At 32.4% G+C, this 24,556-nt stretch overlaps 3 protein-coding genes across 3 annotated transcripts; 2 read left to right on the forward strand and 1 right to left on the reverse strand.

Moving 5' to 3' along the window:
* The first annotated feature begins 6,819 nt into the window (after positions 1-6,819).
* On the forward strand, positions 6,820-9,441 carry LOC9301614 (U-box domain-containing protein 15). Its single transcript, XM_002863752.2, has 4 exons — positions 6,820-7,388; positions 7,475-7,591; positions 7,723-8,148; positions 8,222-9,441. Exons 1-4 carry the CDS (start codon positions 6,993-6,995, stop codon positions 9,263-9,265), a joined length of 1,983 nt encoding a protein of 660 aa, XP_002863798.1. The 5' UTR covers positions 6,820-6,992; the 3' UTR covers positions 9,266-9,441.
* A 498-nt stretch (positions 9,442-9,939) lies between these two features.
* LOC9299875 lies at positions 9,940-10,956 on the reverse strand. Its single transcript, XM_021035718.1, has 2 exons — positions 10,750-10,956; positions 9,940-10,680 (listed from the first exon to the last, which is right to left on the reverse strand). Exons 1-2 carry the CDS (start codon positions 10,850-10,852, stop codon positions 10,151-10,153), a joined length of 633 nt encoding a protein of 210 aa, XP_020891377.1. The 5' UTR covers positions 10,853-10,956; the 3' UTR covers positions 9,940-10,150.
* A 10,190-nt stretch (positions 10,957-21,146) lies between these two features.
* Positions 21,147-21,703, forward strand: LOC9301615. The gene has a single exon (XM_002863753.2). It carries the CDS (start codon positions 21,292-21,294, stop codon positions 21,637-21,639), a length of 348 nt encoding a protein of 115 aa, XP_002863799.1. The 5' UTR covers positions 21,147-21,291; the 3' UTR covers positions 21,640-21,703.
* Positions 21,704-24,556: the final 2,853 nt, after the last annotated feature.

A 24,556-nucleotide genomic window follows, 5' to 3' on the forward strand; every position in this document is an offset into this window, starting at 1 on the left:
ACATACTCTCTATTTTCCGTTTTTCTTTTTGACTACCACGGGGTTTGCTAACCAGTCCGGATATCTCACTTCTCTGATGGAACCAATTTTCAAAAGCTTATCGACTTCGTCATTGACTGCTTGAGCTCGGTCTGGACCAAGTTTTCTTCTTTTTTGCTTTATTGGTTTAAAACTGGGATCGACGTTTAAATCATGGGTAATGATACTTTTGTCGATTCCAGGCATATCTTTCGCCGACCAGGCAAAAATACGTTTATTTTCTTTCAGAAATGTTACCAACTGATCTTTGATTTCTGAATCTAAAGTAGTACCGATTTTTACTTTTCGATCTGGAAATTCGGAATCAATTTCAATTTTTGTGGTAACTTCACTTGAATTAAGACCACTTGGGTAACGCGAGGTGCTCTCTTGCTTCGTGTTTATCATTAATTGCTATTTGAGCGTTAAACGATGTCCCATGAGGTAGCAAGATCGCGACGTTTCCTGATCTCCTCGAATGGTTCTGATTCCTGCAGGAGTTGGAAATTTCACACACTGGTGATAAGTTGAAGGTATAGCCCTCATTTGATAAATCCACGGAGTTCCGAGAATTATGTTGTAAGCGGCCGGACGGTCGAAAACAATAAATTCTACAATTTTAGGAACTCCTGCGGCGAGCACTGGTAGTTTTATGTTCCCCAAGGACATAGATGTGTCACTCGTGAAAGCTACTAATGGTGCCGGTGGACCAATAATGTCAGCCTTACTGATTCCCATTCTTTGCAAAGTGCTTAGAAATATGAGATCTACCGAGCTTCCAGTATCAATTAGACACCTAGTTACTTCGAAGTTCGCAACATCTAATATTATCACAAGAGCATCGTCATGAGGTCATGTTAATCCTTGAGTGTCCGAATTGTCGAAAGAGATAGAAGGTGTTTGTTCATTTGACTGGAAACCCACAGCGGTTTGAATTGCTGCTGATTTCTTGTGCCTTTTGATTGATCTGATCGAATCTCGGCACAATTTGGATCCTCCCACTATAACATCGATCCTTTTCTTAGGAGTGTTCGGAGTTCCGGGCCCATTGGGCTTGTGTTTCTTTTCAGGAGGATTGGACGCTTCGGAATCTTCTTTTTCTTTATGATAAGATTCCACAAACTCTTCGATATTGAAGTTAGCGAGCTCTCCAGCTGCCCACAGTTCGGTGAGTTGCTTTTTGAGTACGCTGCAATCTTTGGTGGAATGCCCATTTACTCTATGAATATCGCAATAGGCACTCTCATCTCTAACCCAGGTATTAGAAGAATTATATCTTCCTTTGTTTGGGGAGGGTTTTCCTACGGTATTAGTAGCAGGATTAACTCTGAACCGTTTTTGATCTTTTGGTTCGAACTTTTTAGTCGGATTTCCAACAACCAATTTTGCTGGCCGATGCTTTTTAGCGAGGCTAAGCTTTTCTTCTTCTGCCTCCATCCAATTAGTAGCTATGAATAAAGCATCTTGGATAGTGCTCGGACGATTGACGATGATCTCTTCCCGAAATCGGGATTCATGCCAAAGTCCGTTCTTTAAAGCATAAAGGGCAGCAGCGTGTGATACCCCAGGAATTTTGGCTATCACTTCTTTGAATTTAGCGATATACTTGCGAAGTGGTTCGTTCTGACCTTGGGTTAAATTCCATAGATCTGCATCAGAGGTTGCCTTTTCCATAAACATGTAATACTGTTTTAGGAATGCGGAGGATAATTCCTTAAAACTATCAATAGATTCAGGCTCCAACTGAGTGAACCATAATAAAGCCGATCCGGATAGATTCTCAGAGAATAGTTTGCAATATCCGGCATCTTCCTCGTCTGGTTCTAGATCAATTCTGCCAGCAGCGATCTGAAAAGGAGCGAGGTGATTTTTAGGATCACCTTTACCATCGTAAGTTGGTAATTTGACCTTTCGAGAATCTTTGATCCGAAGGTTCGAGATTCTCGAAGTGAAGGGTGTTCGTCGAGTTTCTTCGATTACTCGATCGATCTCAGGTCCCGAACTGGTCGACTGATGAAACTTTGACGAAATCATCGGAAAGGATGACATCAGGTTCTTCCATAAGGAGTCCTTCGTCAATAGCAGGATTGCCCTGATTTTGGGGATTTTCATCCCCAGTTGGATTGGACCCATCTCCTACGGTTGTCTGATTGCTAGTACTAGCAGGACGGCCCGTAGGAGGAGTTTGAGTGTTCCCGGATCTGTTTAGTGTGGGAGTTTGGAACAGCCTGCGCTGATACGCTGTCGTTTGTGCTGAGGACAAATTATCTAAACGGCTTGAAACAACGTTCTGCGTGTTTGACAAATTTGTTTGAGTATTTTGAACACTCGTTAAAGTTTGCTCGATTGAGTTTAACCTTTCACCAAAAGTAGCGTTGGCACTAGCGAGTGTACTCATCTGATTGGTCAGATCGATGGTTGACTGAGTAAGCTAGGCAATTGCATTGCTCAAAGCTTGCTGATCAGCCATAGTTTCTTGGTTTGAAAAAGAGAGATTTTGAGATCAAAGAGTTTTGCGGTAAGTCCCCACAGGCGGCGCCAAAATGTGGATGTAGGATTGACACTCGATTGTCTTTAAGTATTTTTGTGGAGAAAAACTCTAAAATCAACAAATGAAAATATGGAATTGAAAAGGGAAGTAACCAAGAAACTAAATAAAGCGAAAGAACTTGGAAAGAATAAAATAGTAAAAAGCCTTGCAAAATTGTAAAAGAAAAAGTATGTTGTATTGCTTGATCGTAAGAAGAAAAAATTGTAAAACACACGCGTTTGAGGTTGTTTTTATAGAGAAAACATGATCAATGCGGTCATTTACTGCTCATAATTGCATTGATCCGCATTAATCATGTAGGTTACAATTTGACCGAGCGGCTTGAATTTGAACTATCTTGGGCTTCGCGTGGATCTTCCGAACCCTTTCTTGTTGACTCCGAACTCCTGCGTCTTGACGCTGCCGCGAACCTCGAGCAATATTCTCCTCGCTTCGGCCTTCTTTTATGCGAACTATATGTTGAATAAGAGCGAACTCCGTACTGGTAAAGATCGAGCTCTTTAATAAACTGAATCGAACTTCCGACAGGTCGAGCTCGATTCTCGCAATGAAACATCTAGAAATCCAAGAGGATTATTATGTAATAATGACGTGGACAGATCCAAGTGGATCCTACCGAAGATGTGTGGGATCCGACCCCAACAGCGGTGTGATCGCGAGAGTTTGCATAAGTACACGGTTGCGGTTTTAAACGTTACCAAACGTTTTCAATGATTGTTTTAGCGTTTGAAGATAAGAACGATGACGGAATTTTTATGACTGATAAACCAGCGGGTGTGATAGCGGTTAAATAAAAATATGACCAAGATAAATTTAATATATTAATATACAAAGGTGTAAAAACACCAGTATATTATTATGCTAATATTAGAAAAGTAGAACATAATTAATATTTAAAAACCATAAATCAATAATTATGTGAGAACGTTTTCTTTTTCTTTCTCACTCAAACTTTTGCCTCTGGAATTTCCAACTTGTTTCTCTAGTGTTATCAATTCTAACAAAAAACGGGTCATCTCGTCTGACCAAGTGAGTTTTTAATAAATTCTAACAAGAATTAATGCAAAAATAAATAAATTTTAAGAACAACATTAGGGTCATATATTTCACTAAATTTTCTTACATATAATATATATACATATATATATATATATATATTTTTTTTTTTGATAAGTTTATGTAGCTATTAATTTATGATATTGATGGGTCATATGTTTACATAAAAAGAATAATTACCAAATTTTGTCATTTTCACACTGACCAATTTTGGACTAGAGAAATTGATTAATTTAAAAAGATTATTAAATGTGCACCAAAAAAAAAGCTTATTAATTTATGGAATATTAATTTATATTGAAAATTCAAGCAAACGAGTCGTATTGATAAGACGAGAAGCGGTTCAAAAGAAAACCGACAAGGAGGAGGTAAGCGTAATGATGGCAGAGATATATGATCGGTTGATTGTGGTGACTACAAACAAAAGTATGTGGGATCGAATCGAGAGAAAACTAAAGTCAAAATATTCCAAAATGACATTGATACAGAATCTTAGGTATCACGTCAATAATTCAGAATCATCTTTGGAAGCATCGGGTTTTATGCGGTGTGCATTATGGAGTTTCGACAAAGATATGCTACTCACGCACACATTTCACATTAGAGGAAGATCAGAAATGGAGAAGGAAAATAGTGGATCTAATGATTCATTAGCGAGTAAGACTTATCTACGGAAAACATCGCCAAATTCACTTCTCTACATGTATATTTTTCTCACTACATGGCGCATATATATGCTTATGTAATAATTTGTTTTCGAGTGTTCTGTATATTGACTTTGTAATTTCGATTTGATATCAATGAAATTATTAGCCGGAAAAAAAATAGAGGTTTTACTCTATATGGCAAATATATGAGAAAGTATTGCCGAATGGAAAAATCGAAATAATAGATTTTGATTTATAATTTAAAAAAAAAAATTTGCAGTAGTTATTAAAAAGATATGTTATTATTTATTATTAGAAAATTGTTAAAATTTGTTTTGGTTTTTTTTACACACTTTTGCATACTATGGTACGTTTTTAACCAGTGCATACTATTATATGCTTTAGTGCATATTGTTGTTTAGAGCATACTTAAGTATACTATTAAACTATTCAAAGCCATTGAATGGTAAATTAAGTGCAGACTAGTCCGATTTTAGTTCGGTCTGGACCACACTTACCAACCATATTACCATAATCTTCGAAATGTAGTGAGTAACACAAGTGGTCCAGGAAAAGACGAAAAACTCCTTCCCACTCGTGAGAATGGAAAATATGGATGGAAAATATGGGCGCGTGGAGAGGTCTGAGAAGAAATAGAGATTGGAGAACTACATGTACGACACTTGGGATTGAAATTCAATGGTAGCATGGGACACAGACACCAACCACATCCACTTAATTGGAATAAATCTCACAAAAATTGAGATCTTGTCTCTGTAAATCGAAGCCCCCAGATGAAATCCAAGGAAACCCTAGGCGACGTAGCCGCAATTTACCCGACTTTCTCTCTTTTAGACTATACAGGGACTATCGGAGAAGAAGTTAGAAACTTCAGATTTCGTAACTGTAATTTCTATGGAACTAGACCTCAATTCAAGTTCTAACTATGGCAAAGAGAGAAGATGTCTCACGCAAAAGGTAAAAAAAAGAAGAGCGTGCACTTCAAACAAAGGATCAAGTTGTCTTTATTACATAAATTATGTACAATATCGCTTTGGTTTTTTTGAAGTGTAATTACTTTCTTAATTATTAAACTTTTTTTGGTTATAGTCATATTTCCGTAGTGTATATATAGTAATCATAAGAGGATGGTCGAATTTGAGAAAGATGATGTAAACAAAGTTTTAGTTGTTAAAAAATCATTGATTCCACAGGAGAAGCACTCTTTTAGGATATATGTCCTGTCCCGATCGACGGTGGATGAGAGATCTCGGGATTACGAGATCGAGTTGAATATATTTCCTTATTATTATTAGGAAAGTTAACATTTGTGTATATCTCTTAATTGTTAAATAGGTAGATTTACTATTATCATAAATGTAAAGAACTTGCTATGCAAGTAATATCTTTGTATAAATAAGAGCCTATTGGCTAATGAATAACTTGAGAGAAACTATTTTACTACTAAAGTTTCCTCCAAACTTATCATGGTATCAGAGCTTTGATCCTATTCATGTGGATACTGGTTCTAGTACGTTAGCTTCCGCGTTTTATTTAAAAAATTAACTTAAAAATGGTTTGATCTTCGTTGCTTTGTTTTGGAAAATCAAACATATTCCATTGATTTTCTTTTATTTATGTTCTCTTCATTTTTATTTTCGTTTCTAAAAAATTGAAAAAAAGAAAAAGAAAAAGAAAAGAAGAAGAAGAGAAGAGAAGAGAGAGACGTGATCATAGTGTTGGTGGATTACGTTGGCGATTCGGTCAGATTTTTTTTGGCCACGATTTATTTCTTTATAACTAGCAAGTTGCTAGTGCCTTGGAGAAGAAGAATCATGAAGAAGAAGACGTTGTTGATGTCACACACTTCAAAAGATGACATGAACAAACGATTTATTTTGATGGAAGCCACGAAGATAACTTCGATGGATACGATGCTGATCTATTGGAGGCGAATTCGAATTACAGAAGTTTCTTCATGTACAAGAAGTTCGAAGAGCGACCTTGTGATTTTAAATCGATGGAGATACACAACTACAAAAGATGTATTTCCACCGTTGATGACCCCACGACCGGGTATAGAAGTCGATGACCCGACGGCTGGGTATTATAGCCGCTTTGACCCCACGACCGGGTATAAACGTCGATGATGACCGGACGGCCGGGTATAAAGCCGTTATTTTGAAAATTTGTCCAATCTCACACGTGTTACCACGTATGAGCTTGTCGGGGGGTATTGGGAGAAAGAGAAGCGTAGATCGGAAGATCGACGGTGGATGAGAGATCTCGGGATTACGAGATCGAGTTGAATATATTTCCTTATTATTATTAGGAAAGTTAACATTTGTGTATATCTCTTTATTGTTAAATAGGTAGATTTACTATTATCATAAATGTAAAGAACTTGCTATGCAAGTAATATCTTTGTATAAATAAGAGCCTATTGGCAAGATGATGTAAACAAAGTTTTAGTTGTTAAAAAATCATTGATTCCACAGGAGAAGCACTCTTTTAGGATATATGTCCTGTCCCGCAAAAATCTGATTTGTGAGAATCACATTTCAAAAAAAAAAAAAAAATTGTTTGAGAAAGGAAAACAAATCTTTTTTTCTTTTGTCTCTAAAATTGAAACAAGCGAAAATTAAGCTTACAACTTCCTTAACGTTCGCTTTTTCCTTCAACATCTTTGGAATCAATTCAAACGCGATAGAGAGTCTCTAATGGTCATTGTGATGGACGCAGATGAAGAATCCACAGGAGATGCAGAGAACCTTGAGGAAGAAGTTACCGCAGAAGAACCGATCCACGATGAGGCTGTGGATGCGGTGGAGATTCATGACGAAGAAGTGAAAAATGGTGATGATGATTGTGATGGATTGGTGAGCGATATCGTATCGGTTATCGAGTTTTTGGATCAGATTAACGGTTATCGAAAAACACAACAGAAAGAATGTTTTAACCTCGTAAGACGATTGAAGATTCTGATTCCTTTTTTGGAAGAGATTCGAGGATTTGACTCACCAAGTTGCAGGCATTTTGTAAATCGTTTGAGGAAAGTGATTCTTGTTGCTAAGAAATTATTAGAAACTTGCAGCAATGGCAGCAAAATCTATATGGTAAAAATAACTTTTGTGAAAATTTATGATTATTAATTGTCTCCTACGTAGTCTTTAATTGTTTGTGGTTGTTATTATGATTACAGGCATTGGATAGCGAAACAATGATGACGAGGTTTCATTCGATTTACGAAAAGTTGAATCGTGTTCTTGTTAAAACTCCTTTTGACGAATTGACGATTTCTGAAGATGTGAAAGAAGAGGTATATTATTTGTTCACTTCTTGCGGAGATGTATAGGTCTCGGCCCAAAACTCTGCGAAATTTTAACCTAAAAAAGAATATATTATACCTTGTATAGTTTAAAAAATGAGTCATTTTTGTTGTTGTTGTAGATTGATGCATTGTGTAAACAACTGAAAAAGGCAAAAAGAAGAACAGATACACAAGACATAGAGCTAGCAGTAGACATGATGGTGGTCTTTTCAAAAACCGATCCTCGAAACGCAGATAGCGCTATAATCGAGAGGCTTGCGAAAAAGCTTGAGCTACAAACAACGGAGGATTTGAAGACAGAAACCATAGCCATAAAAAGCCTAATCCAAGAAAAAGGAGGGTTGAATATAGAGACTAAACAACATATCATTGAGCTTCTTAACAAGTTCAAGAAGCTTCAAGGTCTTGAAGCTACCGACATTCTCTACCAACCTGTCATCAATAAAGCATTCACCAAGTCGACTTCCCTAATATTACCTCACGAGTTTTTGTGTCCTATCACTCTCGAAATAATGCTAGATCCGGTTATCATCGCCACTGGACAGGTAATTAATATGACTTGATGTGATTCTTGGTTGGTTCATGCTTGAAACTAACATAACAATACATGTTTTGTAGACATATGAAAAGGAGAGTATTCAGAAATGGTTTGATGCGGGGCATAAGACTTGTCCGAAAACTAGACAAGAGCTAGATCATCTCTCTCTTGCACCCAATTATGCCTTAAAGAACTTGATTATGCAGTGGTGTGAGAAGAACAATTTCAAGATTCCAGAGAAAGAAGCAAGTCCCCACTCAGAAAATGAGCAGAAAGATGAGGTATCTTTGCTGGTGGAAGCTTTATCGTCAAGCCATTTGGAAGAACAAAGAAGATCAGTGAAGCAGATGCGTTTGCTCGCACGAGAAAATCCCGAGAACCGAGTTTTAATAGCGAATGCAGGAGCGATCCCTCTGTTAGTTCAACTCCTTTCTTACCCTGATTCTGGAATCCAAGAGAACGCAGTAACGACTTTGTTGAATCTATCTATCGATGAGGTCAACAAGAAACTCATCTCAAATGAAGGAGCTATTCCAAACATTATTGAAATCCTTCAAAATGGAAACAGAGAGGCAAGAGAGAACTCTGCTGCAGCTTTGTTTAGTTTATCGATGCTCGATGAGAACAAAGTAACTATCGGATTATCAAATGGGATCCCGCCTTTAGTCGATTTACTGCAGCATGGGACATTAAGAGGGAAGAAAGATGCTCTCACTGCACTCTTTAACTTATCCCTTAATTCAGCTAATAAAGGGAGAGCCATTGATGCTGGAATCGTTCAACCTTTGCTCAACCTTCTGAAAGATAGAAACTTAGGGATGATCGATGAAGCGCTTTCGATTCTGTTGCTTCTTGCATCACACCCTGAAGGACGTCAAGCCATTGGACAACTCTCCTTCATTGAAACGCTTGTGGAATTTATCAGACAAGGCACCCCGAAGAACAAAGAGTGTGCGACCTCGGTGCTACTTGAACTAGGCTCTAACAACTCATCTTTTATCCTCGCTGCGCTTCAATTCGGCGTCTATGAATATCTTGTAGAAATAACCACATCTGGAACAAACAGAGCTCAAAGAAAAGCAAATGCTCTTATACAACTCATAAGCAAATCTGAACAAATTTAGACTTGTTCTAAACTTTTCATCTTGTACTGTAAGTCTGTAATTATAGGATTCGTAAATTGTTTTATCTTTTTTTAATTCATTTGATTTTGTATCAATCCGATGTTTGTTGTATATCTGTATATGCTCTTGAGTTTAGTATTATACTATTGATTTTCCTCTGTAAATTCTAACTCTTATGTAAAGGAAGTACAAGCAACTCTACAAATTATCCAAAAAAACACACACACAAATTGTTGATAAGTCCTCAAAGCTGATTGTCAATTCTTGGAAAGTTGTATAAGAAACTAAGAAAGTTGACACACTAGGATCCTCCATATCAATGAGCGCTGGATGGGAGTGGTTGCGGTTCATGTATGCGTCTAATTGCTTTGTTTCGTGTTAAACCAAGTTCATTTGATAATTCTATAGGAGTCTGTTCCATTTCTAGAAACCCAACTCATCTACTAGTTAAGATTAAAGGTGTGTAAAATGTAAACCAATTTCAAAGAAAGTGGCTTTAATCCCTCTCCTCACACTTTCATAGATCTAACATAAAATGTAAACCCATCTCCATTGTAAACCAATTATCTATAATGATGAGTGTGTAAACGTAAACCCATTTCAAAGAAAGTGGCTTTAATCTACTCAATTCTTTGTAATAGTAAATCAAAGGGAAGCAAGCTACTAAAGTAAGGTATCCAAAAAGCATTTGATAAATAAAACATTTTGTAGGTAAAGCTTATCTCAATGTATCATCTGTAATCAAGAAAACAAAAACATCCCCTAAAGAAAATCAGCGGATTTAATCGAAATCCACAAGCAAAACAATACCAAAATAAGTTCAAGAAACCAAATCCCCAAATTTCAATTCCTTACAAAACACACCAAAGCAACATCACCTCAGTTTCAGATTCTCCTACCTCTTCGAGTAGTAACAGTCTTCATCGCACTTACAGCGACATTAAGCGGAATCGGTGGCTTCCTATTCTCCTTGCTCATACTCCTCAACGAATACCTCGGTATACTAGTCTCAACCATCGATACAACCGTCTTCTTAATACTCTCCTTCTTCGCCGTTCCTCTTCGCTTATTCGTCATCGGTTCATGATTCACACCAAGATTATAAGGAGTTCCTTTCACAACTCCTCCTTCAACAGCTTCTTCTCCTTTCTTCCTCCTCAATCGCTCGTTCCTCTTCGCCGAATACTCCTCGTAAAACCTCCCTCTCTCGAATACCGGAACCGAATTCGTCGCCAAACTCTCCAAATTCGAACCAAAACCCGCAACTCTCGACTTTTTTCGGTTCTCTTCTTCCGCAAACTCGTCTTTCACCATCTTTGCTAAAGCATGTATCTCGCTAGAGATTGATGAGTATTCGAATTGGGGTTTAGGGTTTAGATCTACGTCACTCAATCGCCGTCCCGGCTTCTGAAAACCTAGATTTGGAGGAAATCAATCAAAGAAAGCGAGAGAAAAATCGAATAGATGGAGAGATTTGAAATTACCTGGTGATGGTGTTTGGAGAGATGAGTGAAGGACTTGACGTGATCGGAGACGGATCGGAGATTTGGGAAGAGGTGGTTTCAGGTAAGATCTCATCTTCGACATCGCCAAAAAGCTTCTTCAAGAGATTTCGATTTCTGAAAATAGAAGAGAAAGAGATTTTTGACAGCTTTATGAGAGAAGGAGCGCCTCTGAGGTCTAACGGTTGTATTTATTTGATCCAACGGTCAAGATTGATTTAGATTCAAATGGAAGGATTTTTTTCCTAATAAAACCGTTTTTGAACATAATTATTTATTGAGAGGAAAAAACAAAACTTTTTTATTAAATAAGTTTACCTTGTTCGGACAAGTCTACGAGGTTAGCTAGTTTACTCGTGGCCTTTATACGTTAATTGAAAAGAGAAAGTTTTAGATTTTAGATATAAATGTTTATGATTATTAATAGTCAATAGGAAAGAAATATTATTTAAATGCTAAACATTTGCAAAAGTGCCTAAACAGCTCCAATTCTATCACTAAATTTTTATTTCCTAACAATTTTAAGTAGAGTCAAATTAAAATTATGTTAATTTGATAATTAACGTTGTTTGTTAGTGTCAGATCTTGCATTTCACGAAGCTCAGAAAATTTTACATATTAAACTTGAATTAGTCAAAGGAAAAGTTACTAGATTAATCCAAATAATGAGTTTAATTACTAGAATGTCTCAAAAAATTTGGGGGTTAAATGAGTTATTTTTATGACCATAATACTTTTTCTCTCTTTGTTAGGAATAAAAAAAAAGTCAAAATTACCCTTAAATATATTTTTAAAACGTGGGGAAAAAATATATATATATAAAAAAAATTATTTGAAAAATCTGCTGGGTTAGTTGTGACAGGTTTATTTTCCATGACAGACTTATTTTTCTATGACAGATTTTTTGCGACAGATTTTTTTTCTCCCACAGACTTACTTAAAATAGGTTACGACAGATATTTAATTTGTAGCAGATTTTTTTCTCACGACAGACTTATTTTATGATGACACCACAGACTTTCGTAATTTTGACAGATTTATTAAAATATGTGGCAGATTTATTGTTTTAGTGGCGTCAGACTTATATTTTTTGATAAAAATCTGTCATAATGTAGCAGATCTGTTAATAAAAAAATAATTACTAGTTTGACTTATTAGTTATAACAGATTTATTTTATGTTATGACAATTTTTTTTTTCTTCACAAAAATCTGGAGTGTGATAGCAGATTTGTTATATAAAAATATAAATGGCTAGAATGACATATACTCACAACCGAAATGTTTTATGTTATGATATGTTTTTTTTATATTACGACAGATTTCAAATAGACTATAAAAAAATATGTCGTATGATGGCAGTTTTATTGATGAAAATAGAATTGTAATCTGCACAATAAGGTAATGACATACATATTTTTATCGCGACAGACTTATTTATAATAGATGGCTCATGTGTGGTTGTCTCCTTGTTAATATATGATAAAAATAATTTTTTTTCATTTTTTATATATATTTTTCTTTTTAATATATATATATATTTTTATATTTTTTCTTTTTTTTTTGTTCTGTATTTTATTTTATTTTATATTTTTTTGTCGTTTTCTATTTTTTTCTAATTTTCTATTTAATTTAGTTATTATATGTTAATTATTTTATTTGAATTGAATTGAAAATAAAATGGTATTTGTTTTTTTTTCGTTTTTTATTTTTTATGTTTTTTCAATTTATATATATTTTTTTCGTTTTTTCTTAGGAGGGGGTATTCAACTGAAGATTTTAATAGAATCGAATTAAATGGAATTAAAGACATAAACTGTAGATTTTGAAGGATCGTAAAAGATTAAAATCTTTCTCTTTAATTCTAACAATTATATTTTCTAAATATTTTTATAGAATAGAATAAATTTAGTAGAATTTGTTCCCACTACGTAAGGGAAGTCAAAGGAAGAGAAGAAAAGGGTATAATGGTTGTGAGTCTGTGACTGGTCAGGCCTGCTTCCACCCAATTGTTGAATACTCTCTCTCTCTTCCGCCCTTTATTTCACGACCGTTTCACGATCGGCCGCCTCACTACGTTTTATGACCTACTGCCGCCGCCGCCGCCGCCGGAGATAGGATCGGATTATAATGATGACGTAACTCGTAAGGCGTTGATGAGAGAGACATAGAGAGAGAGAGAGGAGGGATTGAGATCTGTCGGCATGTGGCCACACTACTCCGTCTTATTGCCGTTCTCCTTGTTACCGTCACGGCCGGTCTAAAGCCACGGCCAGTAGTATAATGTTAATTATACATTCCTTCAAAATCTCAACTTAAAGGCTCAGAATTTGTTTTTCACATTTTACATTAATTTTTCTATTAAATTCCTATCAAATCATTTTTTCATAGAAAACTACATAACATTGAATAACAGTAGAATTTAATAGAATTAAGAAATTAAGAAGTTAAATAACACTAGAATTTGAAAGAATTAATAAAATGTATAATTGAATAACACTAGAATTGAACATTCTATTAAATTCTTCCAAATTCATTCGTTCAATACCCCCTCCTTAATTTTCGTTTTTTTAAGTTTTATAATTTTTTTGTATTTTTTAATTTTCTATTTAATATAATTATTATATGTTAATTATTTATTTTAGTAGAATTAAAAATAAAATGGGTATTTGGTCTTTTGACACAAAAATTGTGTTATTCTAGTAAACCACAATATTTGGGTGTTAATCTAGTTATTTTTCTCTAAATTTGAGTCAAACTAGGTAATTTTCAGTTAGTCAAATGGTCAAAATTTTAAATTGGTCAAATGATCAAATCTCAACATTAATTTGTAATTACTAAATGTTTGCAAAGTGCCTAAACAGCTTGAATTCTATTATTAAAATTTGTATTTCCTAAAAATTTTAAATTGAGTCAAATTAAAATTATGTTAACTTGATTAATGATGGTTGTTAGTGTCGGATCTTGCACAACCCGACCGATTTCGTTTTAATCTGGTTATTTAATAAAGCCTAAAAACATTTACATATTAAACTTGAATTTGTCAAATACTCAAAATTTTAAGTTGGTCAAATGGTCAAATCTTAACATTTATTTGCAGTTTAATTGTCAAATTAATGGCTATGAATGAGATATTACATCATGGCAAATTTGCTTTGTACATTCATATGAATCAAATCTAATATGAGGAGTTAAGTATTTCTAAAACTATGTTTTCATTTAATCGGAAAATAATTAGGGTTCTGACTGGTTACTTTAATAGAAGAAAAATATGGAGGAACCGAGAAGATTTATTTCATCTAGTATTAAGAAGAAGGAAGTTTTATTCCAAATTTTTTTTTTCTTTGGTAACAATAATATAAGTGGTGGGTCCAGAAAAAGTTAGAGGATAAATTTTTCTTCTATAAAATGCACCAGCCAGAGCCTAGAAGGTATGAAATTTGTTGCAATAATAATATTATTCTCAATTATTTTTATTTCAATTAAAAAGCCAAAATAGTATCTTAAATGCTAACATTTATCTAAAAATATTATTTTTAAAAATAAATAATTTAATATTATTATTTAATTATATTAATATATGACCGCATAACATATTATTCCGGCCCCACCACTGGTTGTACTTGATCAAAAGCTCAAATATATTTTCAATCACATTGTATTGTTGTCAAGATGACACAACCGTTGCGGTCAAAATTACACAGTATGATCCAACACAATGTTTATGAAAATCACTCGAGTTGTTGGACTCTGAATCATTGTCTAAACATTTTACCCGATGTGGGAAGTTATACACAAACTTTTTCATTAATTGGGTAATATATGTTCGTTTTAAAATTTTTGAATCACAATATATGCAGAAAAAAATGGAGATTTTTTTGAACTTTATATGATATGATAATTCAAAACAGTTAAAAAAATAATCAAACAAAAATAAAAGGAGAATCATAAATTTAAATCAAAACCAAATCTTCTAAATATCTTTATTTTTAAATATGGAAACGTAATTAGTGGACACGATCTAATTTTGGTAATATTTGTATCCGACAGTTTAAGCAAATACATGTGTAAGAGTTGAGTTAAATATAACCCTATCCCGTCAAAATTTTATGAAGTTTCTAGAAAAATTAGAAGAATTAAAGGATGTTTTAATGGATAAATGTTCATATATACTTTTCTAGAAAAATTTTGGTGAAATAGGTTTTTTTTTAAATCAATACCCAAAATTACCCCCATATTTTCGAAATTGTAATTAACAAAAAAAAAAAATTATTTCCTAATTAATTTACGAAATTCAGATAACTTTGTGGTTTATGAAACCCTCTACTTGAATTGGAGACTTCTCCCACATAAAACCCCCTTTTTTTTTCCTCATTAACCAAATCGTGAAAGAGTGAAAACGAAACCCTTTGTCGTCGCACTCTTCCTCCCGTTCCCTCCTCTGGTTGATTGTCTCTGAGCCGTCGAAGTGATTCCCGGCACTCCTCCTCCCGATTCCTCCTCCGGTTGATTGTCTTCGCCGGTAAACGCATATTTTATCTTAGTGTTTTTGGTTTTTTTGTTCATCTAATTTTGTTTTCTAAATTGAAACTGAAGCTTTGTCTCGATATCCCTTCTTCTTTTAGATGTCTCAATTTCGTTAGAGACATAAATATCAATTGAAATTGCATGTAGATTTCAACAGATCTTTGTATATAAGTTTTTGTTGAATTTATGGGTTTCGTGAGAGAAAGTTTGATAATTTTTTGTGGTAGGATTTGTGTTTTGTTCAGTGTGTTCTCTTCTTTGTCATCTTAGTTTATTTACATTATCTGTTTCAAGATAGTTGATGAATTTTGGTGTTAGAATCTTCTGTAATCAACACCTTTAACTCCACATCACATGTACTCTGATCTATGTCATAGTCTTCTGTAACCAACATCTTTAACTCTTCGAAAGTTATAGTCGATTCCAAATTGAGCAATCTCCCACGATTTTTTTCATCAACAACAAATCTCTACTCATTGTTGTCACAAAATCTCCACACACCATTCCTTTCGTAGATGTGCATCTCGAAAAGTAGGGCACAAAACATGGAAAAAACGACAAATCTACCAAATTAGTCTAACCTTTCAACGTGGACTCAAATGGAATATGTGAAAGAAGAAGACTTTGAGAATTAGGGCACAAAAACGTATTCTAAACATCCTCAGATCATAATCTAAACAATAAAAACATAATATTTAATAAATATTCAGTTTCCTTTTTGAAAGATTCACTTTCTATATTTAGAAATTCTAAAAATTTCAGAATTTTAAATCTATATTATTTTAGAAAATGGATTCTAAAATAATAATACATTTTCTAACGTTTTCAGAACATATAGTAAATCGTAGAATAGATTTTCCGACTTAAATTAGAACATGAAAGAAAACGTAGAATACATGTTCTACGGATTTTAGGAAATTGTATTCCGGTCTTCTGAATATGTTAGAACATATATCTAATCTAAAAGTCTTAGAAGATGTACAAAATTTTAGAATACAAACTCTGATTTTCGTAGAACATGTACAAAAGTTTAGAATATAAACTTTGATATTCGTAGAACACTAGAAAACGTATTCTAATAATATTAGACGAAATTTTATCCATCAAAAAAATCAACTTTTTTTGAACTAAATCACCAATTTTTTTTTACAAAACATCTATAATCTTGTATATCTACATGTTTTTTTGGTAAAATCATTCAAAAAATGCTTAAAAGAGAGAGTAGGGGTATTTTAGTACAAAATGACATTCTCAAAAAAAACATGTATATGGTCAAACTTTTTTTTAGACCTCTTTTATTTCAAATTTTCCGATTTCTTATCGGGTCGGGTATCATTTGTGTCCGAAAACAATTTTTACCCATCCGCTAAAATATATTTCAAAAATACTAGTACATAGATTTTGTTGGTGGAAGATAACAACAACGTTTTAACCTTACCAATGAGGGGCTTATCATTGTTTTTCTATTTCAAACTTGTATGTGAACATATCAAAACAAATATGTGATCATATCTAAACAAATATGTGGTGATACTAACAAATCTGTGTCTTAGTAAACACAAACCAGCGAAATTCATAATCACTGAAGTTAACTCCACCGGAATCTATGTCGATGACTAGACAGAACGGAACAAATTCTCAGGAGCTCCTCAAGCTCCAAATTTAGTCTCAAATACTTCTCAATGGTAGAAAGACAAAATTACCCTTAATGAGGGTTGATTTCGGGTGATAAGGGTTAAATACAATTAAATCGGTAAGTGTTCAACGAAAAACACAATAGCCCAGTGGTTGCGAGCTCCATGCGCACGCGCGCGCTCCCAGGGTTCGAATCCTTTTATACGGGTTGTAACTGGTACAACTAGGAAATATTCGGGAATATTCTGGTACAACTAAGTTGTGGTACAACTAGGAGGTACAGTACAATTAGGTGGTACAACTAGGAGGAGGTACAACTAGGAGGTCAGTACAACTAGGAGGTACAGTACAACTATGAGGAGGTACAGTACAACTATGAGGAGGTACAACTGGTACCAGTTGTACCACGTATACCTAGTAAAGGGGTAGTTTCGTCCTTTCATTAAAAGGAGGAGAGTATGTAGATTAATTCTTTGAATCTTAGGAGCAATTGAGATTAGTCCCCAGACAGAACCCATCGAGAACCAATAAATCTACAATCAAAACAATGCAACCAACAAACAAATCTGTAATAAGAAACAAATAATCTGCGATAACTAACAAATAAGTCTGCCGTCAAGACTGGCATTTCATCGAACACCTTTCATGCGATACGTATTTACAACTTAATTTATCAAAAAGACCATAAATCAAAGGAAAACCTCGATGTAGCTGCTACTGGTGAGGGAATTTGGCGTAGTTGTTGGCGGCAAAGCCTAAGAAGACGAAGTAGAAGCGGTGGAGAAGAGATAAGCGAAGATCTGGCGGAGGAGGGAGAAGCATCATAGCGAAGAAGAGGGCAACGAAGAAACGAAGAAGAAGAGATAAAATGTTTTGGATTTTTTTTTTTTGTGATATAAAAATGATTTTTTATTTTTTTTTGTTTCAAAATTAAATAAAAATGGCAATTTCGTTATAATTATAACGTAGAAACATGTTAGAAGGTCTTTTTACAAAAGATATGAGTCATTCTAGTTACGCCTTTCAAAATAGAGTCAATCTAGTTATTTCTATTAAGATGTGGGTCATTCTGAGTAATTTTTACCTTTTTTATATCTAAGATTCTAATATTTGTTCACTATCATGAATACACACAAAAAAATATAAGATATTTTGATCTCCAGAGTTTTCTATGAAAATAAGAAAAAGAAAGCAAAAATTAAAGAGTTATTTAAGTAAAACTTTTAGATTTTATGCTATTGCATATAGCCATATAAGAGAAATGGATGTCTTGATTTTCGTGGTATGTCTAACGTCTCAAAATCTCATTACTTGAAAAAATTTGAATGTCATGTTACAAACTTACTATAAGACACAAAAATGAAAAAAATAATGTCATATGATAAGATATGAACCATAACGTAATAATAAGAAAATATTCAAGGTAAAATTACTAAACTAATAAGATATTAGGTTTGCAAACAACTAAACTACAACACAAATAATTATTTAGTCATTATAGAGTGATGTAACCATTAAATTAAAAAATTAGAAAAATAATAAAAGTAAAGTGAAAGTAGTAATTGATTTATTAAAATAATTTTATAGTTTTATCTTTATTTTGAAAAAATCATTTAAGAAAGGGATTAATGGAGGATTTAACATAATAGGAGACTTTTGAGTTTTTCTCAATTAATTTTGCTGATTTTTAATTTAAATAATGTTGAATGACACATGTCATTTTCTTGTGTGATGATGTGGCACTCATATGGAGAGAGTTTGCCAACTTTCATATATATGATTTGAACTTTAAAACAAACTTTTCTATTAAGAATCGAATAATAATTTAAAAATTTAAATATTAAGAGTAGCTCTAAATATTATTGAGTGAATTTTACTTTTTGTATTTTTTTTTTTTTAGAGTAATATGTTTTTGATAATTCAAAAAAGTTTACCATTTTTTCCTCAAAGCATTAATAGAACATAATTTTTATAAACTCAAAAAAAATTAATATACAATCTTTATCTTTAGTCTTTAATTCAATAACCTTATATCAGGACCTCATAAAAATAACCAAAACTTTTTCACGGAGATTTTTAATTCGACTTTCAATGTGAAAACGAAAACTTGAAGGGGTGAGAAAAATTTGAATATGATATAGATTAAATCCTTTGATTTTATAAATATTCATAGCAAAAATATGCATTTCCCAATGGATCTGTTAGTTCACATGTATCTTAATTAGTGTTAAATCATATCTAATGATTAGTGATAAAAACTAGTAGTGATAAAAACTAGTTAGATATTTATATAAAACAATTGATTAGATTCAACGTAGTGGTATATATTTTTAACATATCTTTTTTTTTTTGTCATCCGAAATTAATTAGAGCTCAAAAGAGTCATTCCTGGGGAATGTTGTTTACATATGTGATATGAAGCGATTATGTACGAATTTTTCGTGCCTGATTATCCGCTTTTATATAAGCACTACGAGATATTAAAGATAAAGAGAAGGTTGAGAATTCGTCCTTGTCGCTCTGGAATTCCTCCAAATACACTAAAAACGCCGGCCATTCGGTTGGAGAAGACACCATCTTCACCAGATCAGAACAGTCTGTAAAGAAAGCCACCTCTTGATTATCCGCACCAATCATACACTTCATCACCCAGAGAAGGGCCTCGAGTTCTGCATGTAATGGAGATAGACTTTTACGGAGGTTGGCAGCTCTCATGGTTGGCGGCGCTCCGTTTGATGATGTACAGAACCACCCTGTGCCGGAGAACTTATCACTTTCTTTCCATGACCCATCCACAAAGCAACGGTATCTAGAATAATTCGAATCAAGTGAAGCATCCCCCACTCGAGATCGAGTTACCAATTCCACAGGACCATGATTTCCATTATGAAGCTCGATTTGGGCTGACTGCCACAATTGTGCTTCTTTTTCCGCTAACCGTAATACCTCTAAAGAATCTTTATCAATATTTTCAAAGATTTTTTCATTCCTCGCTTTCCAAATATACCAGATAATCCATGGGAAGGCTGATGAATCAAATTCCAAAAGTATTTTCTAAAATAAGTGATCCAAATTCGCAAAAATAGATTCCGTTGGAAAGTTTCCCATAGCTGTAGGAATCTGGGAAAGCACACAAATCTGTCATGCCGGGTGGCACTGAAAGAGTGTATGATTGATTGTTTCCACTGATTCGCCACATCTGGCACAGCCTGTGTCACAATCAATTCCTCTTTTCCGCAAATTTTCTGTAACCGGTACACAACCTGTTAAGATTTGCCACAAGAAATTATGTATCTTAGGTGGACACTGCATTTGCCAAGAATGTGCTTTTAACGGTCTAATGTCTGGGCCAATCAAAAATAAATTGGCCTCCGACTTTTCTATCCATGTGGTATGATATAAATAGATTCAAACTCTTTTACCATTCAACTTGAATCTTTCGTTAATATATAAATTTAAAACAATTGATTAGATTCTATGTAATGGTATATATTCATAACATATCATAACAATGAGATCCTAATTATCATGTATCTTTTGATATGTTAGGATTCATTTGTTTTGAAAAGATAGATGTTTCACCATTTTGGGTTATTTGTTTATATAATTTTTTACTGATATGCAATTTTAAATGATATGTTTTTAAATATACTGTTATATAATAGCTATTGTTGAGTTATAATAGTTGATTCTTTAACATATATCTATTAACAAAACTATATCTGATATTCTAAATTTAATTATTTGCTATTGTGGATCTCATATCAGCATATAAAAACTTTGAAAACCTTCGAATAAGTTGTATGTCGAATACACTTTTACTAACATTTATTAGTCATTTAGATTAAAATATTGAGAAGAAAATGATTTTTTATATAAATAAAATAATAGTTTTCAGATACAATATGAGTTAGGCTTTTAAATATTTCATAATTAATTATATTTATACTTATAAATAGTTAGTCCTTTTAACTTATTTGGCTTAAAACTATATATCTCAATTTGAACCTCATACTCATTAATAATTTGGTCTGGATATCGAAATAAGATAAAATTAATCATCTGTTTCTTATATTGAATTGGATATCGTTACTTGTATTTAGTTTTTTTTTTGTTATATTTGAAACGTTGATAGAAACCATTAACTTTAAGTTTTGTAGTATTTTTTTGTTTGTCAAAATTTTTAAATGCCATTAAATATTACGTTAACTTTATAGTTTTTTTTATAGTTACGTTGTAATTTCAATGACCTATATATAGGTTAGATAACTTCATGTTATAAATAACAAATACAAATCATTGTTTCTTACATTTGTTTTTCATAAAATAAGAATAATTCTTGTTTATTTCAAGCGTAAGTAGATATGTCTAAATTTTGCTCTCAGATTACTACGCTATTCATCGTTGTAGCTTTGGTGTGTGCGTTTGTTCCGGTTTTCTCAGTCGAAGAAGCTGAAGCAAAATCATTATGGAATACTTGTCTTGTTAAAATCACTCCTAAGTGTGCGTTGGATATAATCGGTGTTGTCTTTGAAAATGGAACCATCTCTGATCCTTGTTGCAACGATCTCGTCAAAGAAGGGAAAGTTTGTCACGATACGCTTATTAAATATATTGCAGATAAACCCATGTTAATTGCCCACGAAACAGAATACTTGAAGAAGAGTAATGACTTATGGAATCATTGTGTTACAATCTCCAAAAGTGCATGAAATATGTATTGCTTGTACTATTTTTACCGAATAAATTGATATTTCTCTGTTGTTAGATTTCTCTTCCCACAAACATTTATATTTTCACTTTACTACAATATTCACTAAAGGAAATTCTCTCTGAAAAAGAAGAACTTAAATTTATTATATTCTACTAGATAAACTCCCACGCTAAGCGTGAGTTTGTTTTGAAAATTGTTAAAATAAAAATATGTTAATTGTTTTTGTCACTAATTTATATTTATTTTTTATTTGTTATTGTATAGTTAATAAAATTAGACTCATCTTATATATTTACAATTTTCATTGTTAGATTCATTTTTGACTCTAAATATCAATTTATACATTTTCATGTATAATCTGACTATTTTTATATCTAAGATTCCAACAATGGGTATAGGATGGTGGTGTTTTCAAGGAAATGATCAAACGATACTGCTCGGTGCAAAGTGCCTTCGGAGGTGTCCCTCCCCTCTTCACTCGGAGATGGAAGCTTTAATTTGGGCTATGAAGAATATCCTTTCAAGAGGGATCGATTGTCAGGTGTTTGAATCAGACTGCTCGGAGTTAGTCTTGATGATACAGTCACCGGATGAATGGCCTGCTTTCTCCAATCTTCTAGACGAGTTTGGTTTTCTCCGTGTCTCTTTCCCTTTCTTCTCGCTTTCTCTTATTTCTCGTTTATGTAATGTTCAAGCGGACTGCTTAGCCCGTTCTTCTAGACTTTTATTTTTTGAAGTTACTTTTGTAAACTCTACTCCTCCTAATTGGGCAACCAATCAAGGAATTATTTATTAATTAATGTGTGGTTGACAAAAAAAAAAAAAAAGATTCTAATATTTGTTCACTATCATGAATACACACAACATGAATATAAGATATTTGATCTCAAGAGTTTTCTATGAAAATAAGAAAAAGAAAGCAAAAATTAAAGAGTTATTTAATAACACTTTTAGATTTTATGCTATTGCATATAGCCATATAAGAGAAATGGATGTCTTGAATTTCGTGGTATGTCTAACGTCTCAAAATCTCATTACTTGAAAAAATTTGCATGTCATGTTACAAACTTACTATAAGACACAAAAATGAAAAGAGATAATGTCATATGATAAGATATGAACCATAACATAATAATAAGAAAATAGCCAACCCTAAAATTAATAAACTAATAAGATATTGGGTTTGCAAACAACTAAAACTACAACACAAATAATTATTTAGTCATTATAGAGTGATGACCATAAACCATTAAATTAAAAAATTAGAAAAATAATAAAAGTAAAATGAAAGTAGTAATTGATTTATTAAAATAATTTTATAATTTTATTTTTATTTTGAAAAAATCATTTAAGAAAGGGATTAATGGAGGATTTAACATAATAGGAGACTTTTGAGTTTTTTCTCAATTAATTTTGCTGATTTTTAATTAAAATCTATATATATAATGAGAGAGTTTTCTCTCCATCTAGAGTGTCCACATAGGCGACACATCAGCGTACACGTCATCATACATTTTTAATAGGTATAAAATGTTACCAAAAAGATTCGAACCCCTTACCCAATACATTTAACATGTGCATTTCAAACCAAATTGCCATTTAAATCGTTTTGATTGATATCAAAATTTAAATTATATATATGACTTTATAAAACTTCCACTCAATTTATTTATTAAACGAAGAAACATTAAAAAAAAATTTCACATACTTTTATATTATCATCTTTTAATAAAAGAAAATATTTTTTCATAAACAATAACATTGTTTAATATAAATAAAAAGTAATATAATATAACACACAAAAATATGTGAATAGAAGTTAATATACAAATAGATAATTCAAAAATAGAAGTTAATGAATTAATAAAACACAGCACAAAAATATATAAGATAAAAATATGAATAAAAATTAGAAGCATATAGATAATTTTCAAATACATATAATTTATATATGAGAAGTAGAAAACAAAAAAATATGTTATCACGCTAGAAAGACATTAACCTTTTCAAGAGTTATAAAATATTTAGATTAAAAAAAGTTTATAAGATAGTAAACTATAGAATTTAGATTACACGAAATAAGAATATCTATTTTTCAAGAAAAAAGTATGAATCCAAAATCAAGATAAAATATATATAAAATTGTATAATATATTTAAGGAAAGAATTGTGATTTAAAAGTACAATTAGATACAAGATTTCTTTAAACAATAACGTTAGAGTGCAATGTTTCATGGAAAATGCAATGTATGAGAATAGGAAGAATCCAAATATAAAATTTAATATGTAGGAAAAAGAACATTTTATAATAGACAAGAAAAAAATAAAATATAAAAATGAAATAGATAAAGAGAATATAATTTTAATATAAGTTTATAATGAATGAAAAATTTAATCAATTATTTTAACGAAAAGAACGTGAAAAGAGATAAAATGTCGCGAGGTGGACGACTGCATATTAGAATATGACGAATAAAATGACAACGAAATAATTTCAAGAGAAATTGACTAAATTCAAAAAGATGTATGAACATGACATGGTCGAGATTGTATTATATTTCTCTGAAATTTTTTCAACTAATTTTTTACCACGTGTTACCTAAAAATTTGTTGTTTTTTTCAAGAGAAACATTATTCTCAATAAAATCTATGTTATATATCATTTCATAAATAGGTTTATGTCATTATAGATTTATCTTTTAAAATTCAATATATATATTTATATTCACGGCTTATATTGTTAATAGTTTATAAGTAAAATCCCGCGCATTGCGCGGGGTCACAAATCTAGTAATGTTAAATGACACATGTCATTTTCTTGTTTGATGATGTGATACTCATATGGAGAGAGTTTGCCAACTTTCATATATATGATCTTAAACAATGTTTAGAAATTTGATAGAAATAATTCGGAT

The sequence above is a fragment of the Arabidopsis lyrata genome (genome assembly GCF_000004255.2).
Source record: "Arabidopsis lyrata subsp. lyrata unplaced genomic scaffold ARALYscaffold_8, whole genome shotgun sequence".
Taxonomy (NCBI): Eukaryota; Viridiplantae; Streptophyta; class Magnoliopsida; order Brassicales; family Brassicaceae; genus Arabidopsis; species Arabidopsis lyrata.